This window comes from Macrotis lagotis, chromosome 2 (assembly GCF_037893015.1).
Source record: "Macrotis lagotis isolate mMagLag1 chromosome 2, bilby.v1.9.chrom.fasta, whole genome shotgun sequence".
In the NCBI taxonomy this organism is placed as follows: Eukaryota; Metazoa; Chordata; class Mammalia; order Peramelemorphia; family Peramelidae; genus Macrotis; species Macrotis lagotis.
In genome coordinates this window covers 243,141,263-243,159,310 of record NC_133659.1, presented here as the reverse complement: position 1 = coordinate 243,159,310, position 18,048 = coordinate 243,141,263, and the positions used below count along the sequence as shown (strand labels likewise).

At 39.6% G+C, this 18,048-nt stretch overlaps 1 protein-coding gene across 5 annotated transcripts in view; it reads left to right on the top strand.

Annotated features, from left to right (window-relative positions):
- Window positions 1-3,072: 3,072 nt before the first annotated feature.
- CTC1 (CST telomere replication complex component 1) overlaps window positions 3,073-18,048 on the top strand; it is a 32,969-nt gene continuing 17,993 nt past the window's right edge. For 3 of the 5 annotated variants that reach the window (XM_074225569.1, XM_074225570.1, XM_074225572.1), the window contains exons 1-7: window positions 3,073-3,204; window positions 4,677-4,840; window positions 14,906-15,143; window positions 15,272-15,486; window positions 15,834-15,978; window positions 16,677-16,946; window positions 17,098-17,226. In XM_074225569.1, the coding sequence (XP_074081670.1) occupies window positions 3,172-3,204; window positions 4,677-4,840; window positions 14,906-15,143; window positions 15,272-15,486; window positions 15,834-15,978; window positions 16,677-16,946; window positions 17,098-17,226 (1,194 nt within the window). In that variant the 5' untranslated portion in view covers window positions 3,073-3,171. Of the gene's footprint in view, window positions 3,205-4,676; window positions 4,841-14,905; window positions 15,144-15,271; window positions 15,487-15,833; window positions 15,979-16,676; window positions 16,947-17,097; window positions 17,227-18,048 lie in introns of those variants that run through there. The other 2 variants (XM_074225568.1, XM_074225571.1) reach the window with 2 other exon arrangements.

Genomic DNA, 18,048 nt, shown 5'->3' with positions numbered 1-18,048 from the left:
GTCTTTGTTTTAACGATTTTTAACCCTGAGAGGACTTCACTAGGAATATTAACTCTTAATCTGTCGTGGCTTCCTAGGGATCCTTTCTTGTGGTGGTGGTGTCAGAAGGAAAAGTTTATTTCCTTCTGAATCATGTGTCTAGAAGTATCTGTGGCACCAAAAATTGTGGACCCTAAAATGAAAAGAACCTTAAAAATATAGGGTTAAAATAACAACAGAAAAAATATAGATAAGACATGAAGTTTTATTCTCTGGGATTTATCATCAAAATTCCCCCCTTTGCCCTCAGTGCCCACTGAAGCTAGTGTGACAGAAAATGATATGTTGAACTTAGAGGTCACTTTGAAACAGGAGGACCAGTATATTGCTTTCCACTGGAGATTACCTGGCCCAGGTACTAAACCACTTCCCCTAAGCACCCTACCTTGTCTAACCTACTACAAAAGTGTATTTAAGGGGAAGCATTGCCCCTTTTTGCTTCTTCTTGACTGTCTTTGACTCTCTAGGATGTCTGCATTTCTTTCCTTCCTAGGCCATGTGCTCCCTTGCTAGGCCTTGGTGGTTCACCATGAGCCTCCATGCCACCTGACTGGGGCTCTCTGTCTACCAAGAACTAAGCCTAGCCTTTTGTTATTCACTCTGTCCTAAAGTGCTTGTTGATCCTTCTGGAGGAGGAAAAAGTTTTAACCTGTTTGCTTAGTAATAATTTTATAATAAAATCCTGAGCAGTTTTAAAACCTGAGAGTTGTGAATTCCTTCATCTTTCAGTAACCCTCATTCTCGGTTACCCCAAAATCCCAGCATCAAGGTCAAGTAAATGTCAAGAGAAAGTGTTCTAACAGTGTAGAGGCTAAAAGGATCAGTAAGATTACAGGATTTCAACAGTGCAAAAAGATTGCAAAATTTGTTTCCAATTACAGTTATTTCCCATGCCCATTTAATTCCCTGCATCACCTGAAGAGAAAGATTGAGAAGCTAAAATATAGAGGAGCTGACATTGATCATGTAGTTTCCTTCAGTAGAGACTTTGCCCAATTTTCCCTTAGGTAAGATCTGGGATTCTTTCTTTTGGTTAAGCTGAAATATTTTATGCCATAGCTTCTTAGAACACCATTTGAGAGTTAAGTGAAAGGGCATGGCAAATCTGTGTAGGGTTTTTAAAAATAAACAAAAGAGTTTAATTTTATGCTAGAGGTGATGGAAAAATCATTGAAGAGATTGAGTAGGAAAGTCACTAGATCAGATCTGTATTTAAGGGAAATTCATTTGTGTAGGAAAAAGATGTTTCTTACATTGTTAAGAAGGGCTTGGAGTAGCAATAGGCTTGTCACAAGACCTATTAGGAGGCTCTTACTCTTAACTGGTCGAGAAACTATAAAGTAAGGTCTTATCTATGAGTGGAGAGAAATGTGAAGCTATAAATTGGTAAGATTTCTGCTTGGATATATCAAATAAGAAAGAATGAGGAGTGCAGGAGGGAGACACTGATAGAATGGTGGTGCCTTTGGTAATAATAGGAAAGATCCTGTGGTAGGGAACTATATTATGTAACTCATCTGTTCTCTCTTCACTGCCCAGGTCAAATAGTTAACCTTTGAGCTGGCCTTACTTTATCATTGAACCCCATCCCATAGTCTAAACTAAAGAGAAGTCAGAAAACTTTTTAGTAAAGTACCTTGCATCTACCAGTCAAGCACTTGGTAAATCCCTCTCCCCAAGCACAAGATAAGCCTTTATCAACAAAACAAGAGATCCCAGACCTGACTTGAAAGGATTAAGTCTTTGAGTTACTGTCCCCATCCTCTCTTTACCTAATTACCTCCTCCCCCCTCTTAGTTTAACTCTCTCCCTTCTAGGCATCCCTAATTACTTCATCTTTCTGACTCTAAAAGCTCATCTTTCAGCTGAACTGTCTTCCTTTGGGAAGACTGCTCAATCTTTGGGAGAGCCATCCACTAAATTAACTCTTATGTTTCTGCATCTTTCCTTACTGCTTACCTTCTCTTGGAGGTTGTTGCTGCTAATTTCTCTCTCCTTTAGCTTCTTGTAACCATAGCAATACCTAAACAAATCTTTAAGTGACTTCTTTCAGATTTGCTCAAAGCTGTGAAAACTTTAGCTGGCTACATTTTTTCAGCAACAGTCAGAAAAAGGTAGGATTTGGGGAAAAGAGGAGTTCCATCTTAGACATGTTTAGGATATCTCCTGGACATCTAATTTAAAAAGCCTTGGAAGCAAGCAATTGTTTAGAGATTGAATCTTGGAGGTAAGAGACTGTGCTGGATCTGAGTAGGCAAAGTTGTTAAATCCATGGAACTGGATGAGTTGAGTTATGGGGGGATAATAATAAGAGCCAGCATTTATTTATCATTCTAAGGTTTGGAAAGCTCTTAACACCTTTGAATCAAACTGAGGTGACCCAGACTTGGTTCTCTAGTCTCTGATTATTTTGTTATCTCCCCTCCAGAGATTCCCCAAACTTTCTTTCTGGACTTTTGCTTGTTATGCAAAACAACTTTTCTGGTGAATACACCTAACCTCTCCCACCCTCAGCCTAGCCATTCTTTCTTTTGTCTCTTATCCAGTGTAAACCCAGTTCCCTACTCCTCCCAGGTGATTCTTTTCATTTTCACTAGCAGTGTATCCCTAGCCTATTTTGTTGTATAGACAGTTTTCATTAAAATTAAGACTGACACGTTTTACAATTATCTTGTTTTATCCTCAGTACAATCCTGGAAGGCAGGTGCTAAATATATATATATATATATATATACATACATATATATAATATATATACATACATATATATGATATATATATATACTCACACACACACAGACACCCGTATTTTGTTGGAAAGCAGGTGATATATATGGTGCGTGAGAATAGCGGCAGGAAACGTGGTAAGGGTTTGTGGGGATGAGGGGAAAGAAGTACCAGGAGACTCAGACATGCGCAGACGCAGCCCGCGCAGACGCGGCGGCTCCAACGGTGACGTCACAAGGGCGGCGCGGCCGGGAAGCCCACCTTCGAATTGCACCCCGCCCCCGCATTATTCGCAGACGCCCCGCCCCTTCCCTTGAGCGTGCTTGGGGCCGGGCTGGACGCGTGCGCACTGGCCTTCTCTCGAGGGCAACTTCTTTCCCCGAGCGCTCAGTGGAGCGGGCTGGGATGGCCGCGGAGGAGCTCGCGTCTTCGGGCCCAGTGAGTGCTCCCCCGCCCTTTGGCTTGCTCACTGCTTTCTTTTCCTGGCTCTTCCCATTTGTCCTCTTCCCCGCCCCTGCAGAGGCGCCCTAGGTTAAGGAGGCCCGAGTAGGGCGCTGCTGCCCCGGGTTCAGACCCTAACTCAGCTACTAGCTGTGTGACCCCGAGCGCTTAATCTCTGTCCGAGTCCTTCCCCACCCGTAAAACAGGCTCTGGCAAAAGACCAATGTTTATAATCTAATGCTAGCACCTCCTTTCTCAGTTACTGTGTGGATCAAATGATATATTATTTGTAAAGAGATTTGCGAATTTAAAATCATACAGGCGTATCCACTGTTATGAAAGATTTCTGCTTATGTATAATCTGTGTCAGATTGCTGACTCTCACAGGGAGGGAAAAAAAGGAAGTATAGAATTTGGAATTCAAAACTTTAAAATTTTAACAATTGTTTTTTACATGTAATTGGGTGAAAATAAACTATTTAAAAATTCTCTTCGAATGTGGCCTTCCACTTGAATTCAATTCAATAAGCATTTGTCAGTATATTCTGGAGGTAGTGGATTATGTGATGTCACCCCCCCCCCCCCATGGAAGGGACTTTAGTGAAGGACCCCAGCTCTCCAGATTTTCTGATAGAAATAAACAAGGAAATCAATCACCAGGTAGTTTAGTAAGTACTTGGCACCACATTGAACAATGGAGTATGCGGGAGGGTACAAAGAAAGGCAGAAACCGGGTTCCTGCCCTCAAGAAGCTCACATTCTAATGAAAGAAACAACCAACCATATACATACAACCATATACATACAGGATATATGCAATGTAAGTGAAAGGTCATTTGGGAGAAAGCATGGAGGGGAAAGGCCTGGGAAAGCCCTTCTATAGAAGGTGATTATTAGCAACATGTGAATTAAGTTTTAAAGGAAGAAAAGAGGCAGAGATGAGGGAGGAGAGTATTCCAGATTTGGGGGACAGTCAGTAGATGAAGTGTGGGTTTAAGACTGGAGCTGGCAGATCCAGTAAGGGCCAATGTTCCTGGATCTTGGACTATTGATAGGAAGGGAGTAAAATATAAGAAAATATATAAGAAAAAAATATAAGAAGGGCTCAGATTGTAAAAGGCTTTTAAAAGCCAAAGAAAAAATTGTACATTTGATCCTGGAGGTAATAAAGGATTTAGCCAGGGCCACACAATTTATTAAGTATTTATTAACTAAGCTAGATTCTTGTTCTTTGTACTACCAAAAAGATGCTGTAAATGTTTTTGTTCATAAGTCCTTTTCCCTTTATTTATTTATCTTTTCAATCTCTTTGGGATATAGACCTAGTAGGGATATTGTTGAATTTAAAGATATTCACAATTTAGTGACTTTGGGACCTTCTGTTCTCCACTGACTCCTAAACTCCTCAAGATTCCTTGGTTGAAGGAAGTGTGGTTAACCTAAGTTCTTGCCATTTTCACTTCTCTTAGGAGCAAGCTTGGTTGCAAGTTGTCCATTCCTTCATCCAGAAGAACCTGTGTCCAACCAGCAAAGACTCTTGTAGCAAGTTAGTGGAGGCAGTGATTGAGTGTGTGAAGGCTACCTGGGCATCCTCAGGAGGAACTGGGGGTCTCAACCTGCCTCTCAGCTACAGGTAAGGCTAGAGGGAAAATTTAAGAGAGGGAACCAGAGTTGAGTCAGGAGGAAGTAGTAGAAGGTTGGTGAGTGATGAACTGGGGGGGGCAGATCAAAGAACAGTTGCTTTCCCCCAGGAATTTCTATACCCTTGAGGAAAAGATACTGTTTTGGGAGGAAAGGAGTGTAAGTTTGTTGATTTGTAATTTATTTAAGGCAGTGGGGTTAAGTGACTTGCTCAAGGACACACAGCTAGACAATTAAGTGAGACTGCATTTGAACTCAGGTCCTCTGACTCCAGTGCCAGTGCTTTACCACCCAGCTGCCCTCAGATGAAGAGAAGAAAAAGGATAGCTGAGTTTTATACACATACACACCCTCACTCTCACTCTTTCTGGGTCTCTCTCACTACTATTAGTTATTATCACTAGCTAACATTTGTTGTTTTTGTTCTTCAAAAGTATCTTTGGGACCCCATTGGCGTTTTCTTGCCCAAGATACTTGGCAAAGTGGTTCGTCATTTCCTTCTCCAACTCATTTTACAGATGAAGAAACAAGAGGGTAAGATGATTTACCCAGGGTCACACATTTATAGAGCATTTACTCTGTGCTGGGCACTGGGAAATTCAGGCAAACAGAGGTTGTGTCTAACCCAGAGTCACCCAGCTGATAAGTGTCTCTAATTGTTACCTCCAGGCCTGACACAAGACCTAGAACCACCTACTAATAATACCTCCACTTCGCATTCTGCTATATAATTTTCATAGTGCTTTTACGTCCATGCTCTTGTATCCTCATAAGAATACCTATTACTGATATTGTTTTACATGTGAAGAAATTGAGGAGGCTCAAAGAGGTTTAGAGATATGACCAAGGTCCCATGGCTTAGTAAATGGTGGATATTCAGACGGTCATTTATACTAAGTCACTGATAACTTTAGAATCCAGTGGGATGACATTTGAAGTTTTTAACAAAGAAACAAAACTGGACAAATGAAAAAAAACTCTCTATAATTTGAACCTGTTCTGCTTTTGCAGCTTCATTGTTCACAACTTCTCATTCAAGTCAGTCAGATTAGCAGCCCAACTGTTTATCTCTCATCTTGGTGCCTGAAATAGCTTTCCTTCTCATCCCTATCTCTTTGAATTATGGTTGCCTTCAAGGTTTGGTTTAAGCACCACTTTCCACATGAAACCTTTCTTGACACTCCCCACCCCCACTCCATCTCTGTAACATTATGTCAGTTGTGTGGTTTTGTGTAATGGTGAGCACTTTAATATTATCTCATTTTATCTTCACAACAGTCCTAAGAAGGAGGTATAGGTGTTATTATCCCCTTTTTACAGATGAGGAAAGTAAGTTCATGCAGGTTAAGTGACTTGTCTAGGAACACATAGCTGCCTGAGGCTGGATGTGATCATAAGTCTTCCTCTCTTTAGCTGTGAACTCTCTGTTATTCAACTGCTTATGTACTTGTTATATATCCATGCTGTCTCTCTTAGGTGGATTGTAAGATCCCAGAAGACAAGCACCATGAATACTTTGACAGGCAACAGGCCCTTCATAAATGTTTATTGATTAATCCATTTAAGAAATATCTTAGTTCAAAGGACTATTACCTGGCCTGTCTGGGACCATAGGGCCAGGTGGATGCTGGGCCTAAGGGGTGGTATGGCGGCTCCAGACCTCTTGGCCCCAGAGCCAGGAATCTGGCTGCTGCGCCACTCAGCTACCCTACAGCAGAGTCAGAGTGAAAGGAGAGAGAAAATATAGTACATGGTAGTGGAGAAATGCGAAAGGAGGGAGTTGTGATCAACAATGGCAATGGTGGAAAAATATGGAAGTAACTTTTGTGATGGACTTATAAGGAATGTGATCCACCCACGACAGAGTTGGTGGCGCTGGAACGCAGACTGAAGCACATTTTATTATTATTATTTTGGGGGGGGCGGTTCAGGGCAAATGGGGCTGGGTGGCCTGCCTGGGGCCACATAGCAGGGTGATCGTTGGGTGTCTGAGGCCAGATTCAGACCCAGGTGCTCCTGGCTTAAGGGCCAGTGCTCTGTCCGCCACCCAGCCACCCCTACTATTATTACTATTTTATTTTATTTTTGGTCTTTTTTTTGCTTTTTTTGGTTTATGCAGGGCAGTGGGGTTGGGGTGGCTTGCATGTCACACAGATGGGTGATTGTTGGGTGTACGGGGCTGGATATGAGCTTGGGTGCTCCTGGCTCCAGGACTGGTGCTCTGTTCACTGCACTACCTGGTCATACCTACAATTATTACTATTATTTTTTTTTAATTTTAATTTTTTTCTCTCCCCTTTACTTTATCGCTCAAGTGAGTCTATATTTTTTGGGGGGAGGGGGTACTTTGTTTACTCTTAAACAAGAATATTTTATTAATGTATAAAAAATTGTACAAAATGAGAATAAATAAATATTAAATTACAAAAAAAATCACATTGTATGATTAAACATGTATAACCTATATCAGATTACTTGCTGTCATAGGAGGGGGGAGGGAAAGGAGGGAGGCAAAAAAATGTGCTACTCAAAAGCTAACAGAAAGATGAATGAATATTGAAAACTATATTTATTTATAATTGAAAAATAAAATAACATTCAAAGGACTATTACCTTTAATTTAGGAAAAAACCCTGATATCTTTTTGTCTGATCTTGCTATCTCTTTTACTTTTATGTTTCTTCCTTAAGGATATGATGTCTCTCTCATCACATTCAATTTGGATCCACGTATACCATGGAAACAATGTAAAGACTGGCAAATTGCCTTCTGTGGGGTTGTGGGGAGGGAAGTAAGATTAGGGGGGAAAATTATAAAACTCAAAATAAATAAAATCTTTAAAAAATGAAAAAAAAGATTTGACAATAGATGGGATTTGTAGAATTAAGGTGTAGATGGATAATAACAACTTGTAAACCTTGAAAGATGGTAGGGGCAGTTAGGTGGCGTAGTGAATAAAGCACCGGCCTTGGAGTCAGGAGTACCTGGGTTCAAATCCGGTCTCAGACACTTAATAATTACCTAGCCATGTGGCCTTGGGCAAGCCTCTTAACCCCATTTGCCTTGCAAAAAAAAAAAAAAGATGGTGGTGCTCTGACAGGAATAAGGAAGTTTAGAAGAGGGGAGATTTTGGGGAAAATATTTCGTTTGAGAAATGTTGAGTTCCAGGTGACTGTAGGACATCTAATTTGTGTCTCTGGATAGATCTAGGGCTATTATTTGCACAGAGATATTATTTAAATCCATAGGAATTGATAAGTGAGAAGAGGAGCCAGGATAGTCTTGGGACACCCGGACACCCACAGTCAGAGGAGATAGTATGGATGTTGAAGTAGCAAAGGAGACTGAAGAGGATCCAAGAGTCATGGAAGGGGCAGAGAGGGTTCTGGGAAAGGGCTATTAGCAGCACCTGTTGCTGCACCTTTAGTGCTTGTTGGTGATATTTGATACACAAGTTAAGTGTTAGGCTTAGTACACAGTTCAGAAATTCCATATGACCTTGCCATTTATGTACTTTTTAATATTTTTTTCTTTTAAGATGAGTAGAGAAACTTTTGTCTTAATTCTTTATGCTTCCTAATTTTTTTAATGACAGTAGAAATATTCATTTATTGGAATCTGATTATTTTTCAATTATTCAAATGTTTCTTTTAAATTCTCCCTTCTGAGGGAGAAATAGGCTAGTTCTTCATTGCTATGAGCCTATATATACGACTGTAATTTCAAACCAATACTGGTGCATTGAAGCATTTTTTCCTCTTTATTTTTCTTGCTCTTTTTTTGCAATGTGGCTAATGAGAAAATATGATTTGTATGACTTTATATGTATAATGGATATTGTTTTTCTTGCCTTCTCAATGGGTGAAAAAAAGGGGTGGAAGAAAAGAAAATTTGAAACTGAACTTTAAAAAAACAAAAACAAAAATCCAATACTGTGATTGCCTGTTCATGAAAGTTTGGTTTCCTTAATGCAATAGTTTTTTTTTAATTGACATAAAATAAAATAAAGTAAAATATATCTTTAAAATGATGAGTCTGTAACATATCTGCAATATTCAAATCCTGTTTATATTGCCTTGAATAGGATTTTCATAAATTGACTTTATCGTGTTAATTTTTTTAAATTTTTATCGTGTTAATTTTATCGTAGTTAATTTTTATTAGTCCATTAAGAAGCATAACACCCTTTACCACTATTTTTAGTATTCTGGGATTTATTAGAAAGCTTTGTATTCATTCTCTATGAACTTGTTTCATATTTTGATTTCCTTCATTATTTTAGTTGAAGAGCCTAATTCTTTACTCTTAATTTCACCCATAAATAGTTTGCTCTCCCATGGTTCTTTCCTGTCTCTTTCTGATATGGGGTGATCAGAACTTTTTTTTTTAAGATTTTTCAAGGCAATGGGGTTAAGTGGCTTGCCCAAGGCCACATGGCTAGGTAATTATTAAGTGTCTGAGGTCAAATTTGAACCCAGGTACTCCTGACTCCAAGGCCAGTGCTGTATCCACTATGCCACCTAGCAGCCCCCCCCCCCCAATCAGAATTTCTTGAGGGGAGGAACTGTTGTTGTTTTTTGTCTTTGTATTTCTAGCTCCTAACAGTGTCTGGCATATTTCGGCAGTGCTTAATAAACATTTGTTGAAATATGTTTAGACTTCTTATTTAAGACTCAGAGAGATTTTTGTTTGGGTTGTATAATGTTACACTTTATTAAAAACCTGAAATGTTTGATTTGATTCTTAGACAAAATATTGATGAGTATCCAAATTGACTGCTTTAGAAACTCAGTAGTATTTGCTCTGGAACCTTTTTCTTTCATTTCCCCAATTTTAATTTCCTTTTTTACTCCTTTGAGCTGTTTTTCCTCTTCCTTTCCCCCACTTGTTTCATTTCTATCTCTTGCCCACCTTCTTTTGTAGTAGGAAACAGGGCTAAATGAATTCCTTTGATGGCTAAACCTTAACTGGTTACTACTATATGTGATACATCATGTTGTAGAAACAAGAGCTGGGGAGATAAAGATGGGTCCTGCCTTCATGAATAAATTGTTATTCAAAGGCAAGATGTCTCTAATCTCTAAGTGGCTTCTATTCTAGTGGGAAGAGAAAGATCATACAATAAAAAGAAAATAGAAAAGAAGCAGATCATATATTGCTCACATCTGTGGGTAGGAGATATATTTTTTCCTCTTAATTCAATTTTATTTTTATTTTCAATTCCAAGTTCTTTCCTTCCCTCCAACTCCTCCCTCAGTCATTGAGAAGGCAAGAGATGCTATGAACTGTTAGACAGATGAAGTCATGAAAAACATTTTCACATTAGTCATATTACAGAAAAAAAGAAAGAAAAATAAGAAAAAGGGGGAAAATAGGCTTTAAGCAGCACTCTCGAGTCCATTAGTTCTTTATCTAGAGGTGTAAAACATTTTTTATCCTTAGTTCTTTAGGATTGTTATGGGTCATTGTATTAATTAGGGTTACCAAGTCTCACAGTTGACTATATGGTATTGAAATTACATGTAAATTGTTCTCCTGGTTCTGTTCACTTTGCTGTGTATCAGTTCATATAGGTTTCAGGTTTTTCTGTTACTATCTCATTAACTATTTCTTACAGCAAAGTAGTATTTCATCATATTAATATACCATAACTTGTTCAGCAGGAGATCTGTTCTTAAATAAGCAAAGGATACAGGCGATTGCAAAAGATAAAAGATAATTTTGATAATATAAAACTGAAAAGCCTTTTACAAACAAAATTAATGTATATGGGAAAAAATCCTTTTATCGAGTTTCACAATTATACATTTAAGCCATTATACAATAAGATAAGAGGTCAAAAAGATATGAAAGAAGAATCTCAAGCTGTTACACATGTACAAGAAAGCTCCAGATCATATGAAATCATGTAAATAATGAGAGAAATGTAAATTGGAATAATCCTGGCCCATAAAGCAGAGCTAGAGACCAAGATTGTATAAGTCATGAATCATGGATTTACAACTGAAAAACTCCTTAGAGATGACCAAGTTCAATTTCCTAATTTTACTAGGAGAAAACTGAGGTCCAGAGAACTTGCCTATAGCAAGTAATAGGTAGTAATTGTTTGAGGCAGGATTTGAACTCTAGACTCCCAGTCCAGCTTTCTCATCCAATGTCATACTGAGCTGCTCTTAGCCCAGATCCATTTTTCCTTCTACTGATCTGCACTGCTTCTGATTTATACTTTTAAAAAGGTAGGGCAGCACTAGGGATGGTAGTGGCTTGGGGAGGAGAGGGGGGTAGAAATAGAAGAAGAGAGAGATCTGGTCACTGTCACTGTGCCCAAGATGATCCATGGTTTACAGAGCAGTCACCAGGAATTCTTTGGGCCTTGAAAACTGCAAGAGGCCAAGGCTGAAGTAAGCTGACATGGAAAAATTAACTGATGAACTACCACATGTCATCTCTTCCTCAAATGATGTTTGGATAAATGATTTTAAGACTCCAATGTGTTTCTGGGTTTGGAATTAAATTCAATGGGACTAATGCTTTAAAATGTGTAAACATTTACCGAGGAGTGTTTAAGGTGGCAGTGCTAAGGAATGGAAACAGCAAGATGGAGGGTGAGCCCTTCAAAGAGATTATTAGACTACATGATTAGATGTATATATAGCAGGTTACAAAGGAATATTGCCTGGTGAAGCATTTAAGTTAAAGGTTGTAGGGGTGGCTAGGTGGCGTAGTGGATAAAGCACCGGCCTTGGAGTCAGGAGTACCTGGGTTCAAATCCAGTCTCAGACACCTAATAACTACCTAGCTGTGTGGCCTTGGGCAAGCCACTTAACCCCATTTGCCTTGCAAAAACCTTAAAAAAAAAGTTGTATCTACAATTTTATAGACATAAAGACCCAGAGACCACATGTAACGTTTCTGTCTCCAAAGGTTGTCTTTTCCAGTACATTTTATTTTTGAGGATACTTTTGGGATTTTTCCATAAATTTGGCTGTATTATTTTGTTCTTCTAGGCTTCTAATAGACAACAAAAATTTCTAAAAAAAAAAAAAAAAAAAAAGAATTGATGATATGCTCAGAGGCACCACATTGCACCACCAAGGCTGGATAAGCACAAACGTGATATCTGGCAATAGAATGTGATAACTGATACATCCTAACTTGTTTCTCAATGGACTAATTATCAGTATGGCCATTCCTCTCAGACATTCCACTTTTGAGCTGCTCATCAGTATGGCACGATTGGCTCTAGGGCAGTGTCAGTTTGCTACTCATAGAGCTATGCCACTCTGCTCTGTTAGTACATTTCCCAGAATCATGACATTTTCTCCAAGGCATGGACCCCTCTCTTGGGTCAAGCCCATTCCAGGGCAGCTAGGTGGCGTAGTGGATAAAGCACTGGCCTTGGAGTCAGGAGTACCTGGGTTCAAATCCAGTCTCAGACACTTAATAATTACCTAGCTGTGTTGCCTCGGTCAAGCCACTTAACCCCATTTGCCTTGCAAAAAAAACCTTAAAAAAAAAAAGAACAACTCTAGGGTCTCCTGCTGACTTCTCCAGCACCTGTCTTGTTAATGAAGCACCCATCTCTGACACTTTGGATTCAGGGATCTGAACTTGATGGAGGTTATCTCTTTCCCTTTGGATAGGCACTCACCTATCTCAGGATTGATTGACCTATGTTCAACTGCTGTTTACGTGGAACTCTTCACTTCAGCCTTCAAAGTACTTGTTTGAGAGGAAAGACCAATTGATTAGTCCATCGAGAGACAGGTTTAGGACAGGTTGTGTTGTCAGATTCTTTCACTAGATATCATATACTGGTTCCTGGAGCTGATGGTGTGCTATGATGCCTCACAGAAGGAAGTAAAACATTTCAAGGCCAAGAGACTTCCTGAGCAGCCAGATCATCTCCAATAGTCCTGTGTCCTATCAGTCAGACCATGGGGTAGAATGGTTCTGGTAAAAGCAAGTGGGAAATTTGCTTTCCACAGTACACCCCTCACTATAATAAACCTAATTGTGCAGCTCATTCCTCCAGTCATTCGCTGGTCACTGTACTGCCCTTTGACACTGAAGGACTACTAGTAGTAGTAGTAGTAGTAGTAGTATTGTATTCAGCAGGATAAATGACACAAGATTTTACCATGAGGCTGATGAAGCTTATATTTTAAGAGAATACACTTCAAGGGAGAGTAAAATAACAAATTTAATGTGTGTTCCACCAGCTCTCTGCAGAGTTTAATGAAATATCATAATATCTACTTGTAAAGGAAGCAGTGTGGGAGAAACTGGAGTTTCCAGAAAGAATGGCTCTTAACTTTGTGACTACACAGGAAAATAAATATGTGGAATATAACTAAAATGTTATGTAATAGGAGCTTTCTATGGAACCCTCACTAAAGATGACTACTTTTTTTTGTAGCTATGTGATGCTGGGCAAAAGTCACTTAACCCTGTTTGCCTCAGTTCCTCATCTGAAAAATGAACTGGAGAAGGAAATAGTAAATCACTTCAATATCTTTACCAAGAAAACCCCAAATGGGGTCATAGACACAACTGAGCAATTTGTAAAGAACATGTTAATTTTCCAGTTGCTCCATCCTTTTGTGTTCCTTTTCTTTATCCTTGTTTTTTCATTTCTTTATTATTGTTATTATAAATCATTTAAGTACTTTAAGGTCTGCAAAGTATTTTATATATATTGATTCATTTGATTTTCAGGACCACACTTTCAAGATTTGATATTATTAGTCCTAATTCACAGATAAGGAAATTCAGACTGGGAGAGTTTAGGGCTCCATAACTAATGTCTGAGATGGGTTTCAAACTTAACTCCTAACTCTTAAGTCCAGGGCTCTATTCTTGTACGCCACCTAGCTGCCCTGTTTGTGTATAAATTTTTCTTTCGTGTATAATGATCTTTAGTTGTTGTTTTCTTCTCTTTGCACACATAAGTCTGCATTCCTTTATCTCTCATATTTGTGACTCTTAATTTATCTGTTTTTTCTCTGGTTCAACTTGGCATTTTTTTTGTTTTTTAGCTTTTTACAAAGGAATTTTTTCTTCAAAGTATTACACACACACACACACACACACACACACTCTTTAATATGTGGAGCATGCATGCATATGCACCCATCCATATATCCCTCTTAACCCTGGGAAGGGGAAGAGAAGAGGAGAGGATATTTATAGCTTAGCTCAGTTCCTTTATAAAGCATAATTCAGATTAGAAAAAAATGGTGTGCACATAAGTATAATGCACAGTAGAGTATATAATAGTGCAAATAAAAGATTTTTCTTTAAATGCTTCCAAATCTGGGAACTTCTTGAGCTCTAGTGCCTTCTCAGGACTTTCCTGCCAAGTTGGTTAGCTGCAACATCAGTCTGGAATCTTGGCTCTAAGATCTCCATAACTTGATTCCAGGTTCATTGGGCATTCCTTCACCCATCTCCTGACCCTCAGCACCTGAAACCGAGAATAACAAATGAAATGGAACAAAACAAACATCTCAAGTCTATTTTTCAGGGTCGTGGGGTATCTAAGGGTAGAAGGTAGAAGTTAGCTTTCCCTCCCTTCCCCCAGTTAGTTCAGTTTATGTTGAAGTTTTACCCTATTTGGAAGCAAAGCAGGAAAAGAGTTCAGTGCATAGAACTTCTTGATCTTTTACTTCTTTTGTTTCTTTTTATCTTTAGTATCCCCCTACTTTCTGTCAGCTCTGATCATTCTGACTCTAGTCAAGTTGTTGTTTGTGTTTGACTCTTCATAACCCCATTTGGGGTTTTCTTAGCAAAGATATTGAAGTGGTTTGCCATTTCCTTCTCCAGCTCATTTTACAGATGAGGTACTATGGCAAATAGGGTTAAAGTGACTTGCCCAGGGTCACACAGCTAGTAAATGTCTACACCACCTAGCTATCCCTTCTATTAAGTAAACCAGTCTAGTTCTTCAGTCTCATTTTAAGGCTTGTGGTGGGAAAGGAAAACTTTGTGGTAATCTTAAGTGCTGTCTTAAGTGCTGGTTTTGGAAGGAGGAATCCCTGACCCACTTTCTTCACAGTTTTGTCTCAGTTCAGGAACTTAAGTCCCATCAGCACCTCCCATGCTGTAGCCATCTGCCTCGGAGAAGTACTGAATACCAGGCTTGGGCTAACAAAACTGATCCAGGTACGAGTCCCCTGCCAAAGGAGAGGCTACTACTCCTAGGGACACTGACTGACCAGCCAGGAAATTTGGACCCAGAGTGCAGGGATGGAAGCCTCTATGTGAAGGACAACAGTGGTACATTGGACTGTGAGGTGAGCCGGACATCTGGGAAGAACCTATAAGATTCATAAGGATTGGATGGTGGAATATTTGGATCTCTGGTGGAGAGGAGAAATGTCTAGGTCTCAATTGACTTCTAATTTTGCTTTGACTTCCCTAGCTCTTGGACCTTGACCTTTCATGGCTGGGTCACCTCTTCCTTTTCCCTAGTTGGAGTTATATGCCCCCTGCCTGGCAACAGAGATCTTCAGGAAGTGGGCATTTGGAGCTATGGTGCCCTCCAGTGCCTGTGTTGCCTCTGATTCCCAAACATGGCCCTGAAACCCCCATAAAAGTTCTTTTTCCAGAGATTGCTTCCCAACTGCTCCAGTGCAGGTAGGTCTTCCCCACTTGGCAGCGAAACCCCCAGTGTGAGGAGCAAGAGACTCTACAACAGAAGTGGGGGGGGGGAAGGATGAGGTCTATATCATTCTGAAAGGTGTGGGGCTAGGGGAGAAGATGAAATGTACTTTTCTGAGGGAAGAGGGAATATAAGTGCTGTTTAGGTTGAGATCATGTACCTTAAAAGGGGTTGGGGAGAATGATTTAGGAAATGTAGACACTTTGGCAATAAGGAATGTATTTTTATCACGGAACAGGACCTGAGTAGAGACTACTCTACTGAAGGTAAGAGTGGAGGCAATAAAATTATGATTCCCTTCTCCTTTTCTTCCCCCTTTCAGAAGAAAGATTCGAAGGCAGCAGTTAAACTTAACAGGGCAACTTGTACGATTAAGTACATTGGTAAAGACTCATGGAAAAACCTACTTTGTCTTGTTCTTGGGAGGCCCCTCTTCAGTCATCACTTCTGTGCCCATCATTGTGCAGGTACAGGAAGATCCTAAAATTAATGGGAAAGAATGTAATGGATAGATTGTTAGAGAGCAGATCATAGTGTCATTGAGTTTTAAACTGGAAGGACTATAATGTTGTCTTTACTCCAGAGCTTAGTCCAACCCCTTCATTTTGTAAGTTAGGAAATTGGAATCCAGAAAGATTAAATAAGTTACACAGGTAGTAATAGCAACAGGTGACATTTATATAACTTTAAAAGTTAGATATAACTATAAAACTTTAAAATTTAAAAAACTTCAACCTAACTTATCAGCAGTTCCCTAAAAAACTTTACCTCATTTAAGCCTCAAAATAACTTTGTAGTATATAGCAGAGATAAATTAGATGGCATTACTTGGTTCTGTCTTAGTTATTGGGAATAGGGGCTGAAAAAGTAGTTGATTAGAGTATTAATAGGGTTGGAAAGTGGGGTGGCAGAGACAGTGCAGGGTCAGTATTTTGGTGAGAGCTGGAGTCTCTCATGACATTTAAATAGAATGTCATGTGTGACTAGAGACACTAGAGTGACTAGAATGTCATGGTGAATAGAGACAATAGAACTGGTCCAGTAAGTATGGAAGAAGAAATTGATATAATAGGTGATAAGATGGTTTTGGCTAGAGGGGGAGGAGGTGCTGCTGGAAAGTGGGGGATTCCATTGAGAGCTCTCTACCCTGTCCTCTCTTTCCCAGATCCCTGGCCATTTGGTGTGGCACCACGCTCTTCGACCCAGCTGTTCGTATGTGCTGACAAATATGCAGATATCCACAATCCGTGGTTTTTCTCATCGTGTCTGGGCAACTAGTGCCTCTTCTGAATTGATGTCCCTAGATCCTGAGCACATATTAGAATTTAATGTGGAAGAACTTACTTCAGAAGCTGTCCATAACCCACTCCCTGTATCTAGCAGTTCCCGGCAGCAATGTAATTCTATCAGACAAGTCAGGATGTTGTCATATAAGGTGGGAAAGGAGGCAGAGGATGGAAAACCAGAAAATTGGGGAATCCAGGAAGGCAAGATGCTTGTGTCTCCAGGGGGAGGGGAGTTCCTTAGGAAAGCAGGGAGTAGGAGAAATGAAAGAAATCTTAATTAACTACCTGCCCTTTCTTCAGGGGACAGTTACCAAAGTGCTGAATGGTCCTGCTGGCCTATATGAACTAGATGGACAGCTGTGTCTCTGTCTTGCTTATCAGCAACTCCCTAATAATGGACGGGCAATCAGACCAGGAGTCCAATTAGAGGTAGGAGTATTCCTGTGTAAGGGGGGGGGAGGGGAGGAGGGAGGAGAGGGGGAATTGGTGGTAATGAAATAAAGGGAGGAGTAAACAGGGACATTTCTCTGGGCCACTGGGCATTCTAGGCTTGTTTCAATTTGTTTCTTGACCCTGAGGAGCTGGCTTTATTTTCAATGGAACCAGTCCTAAGGAAAGTGGGTTCCTATTAAGAATGATTTAGCAGATCATGAAACCAAGTCAGCAACTTGATGAAAGAAATACAAAAGAATACTGAAGAAAATAACATATTAAAAACCAGTTTAGGCCAAATGGAAAAAGCAACACAAAAGAAGAATGCTTTAAAAAAGCAGAATTGGACAGCTGGAAAAGGAGATAAAAAAAACTGAAGAAAGTAACTCCTTCAAATACAGAATGGAACTAAAGGAAGATGATGACTTTGAGAGAACTCAGGAAGAAATAAAATTGTACCAAAAAAATCCCCCAAAATTAGAAGAAAATGTGAAATAATCTCATTGGAAAAACAACTGACCTTGAAAACAGATCCAGGAAAGAGAATTTAAAAATTAGTGGGCTACCTGGAAGTCATGACTAGGAAAAGAGCCTAGATGTCATTTTTCAAGAAATAATACAGCAAAATTGCCCTGAGATACTGGAAGCAGAGGATAAAATGGAAATTGGGGGAAATTCACCAATCACCTCCTGAAAGAGATCCCAAAAGAAAAACTTCCAGGAATATAACCAAACTCCAAAACTCCCAAGTCAAAGAGAAAATACTAAAAGCTGCCAGAAATAAACAATTCAACTACTGTGGCTCTATAGTCAGGATTA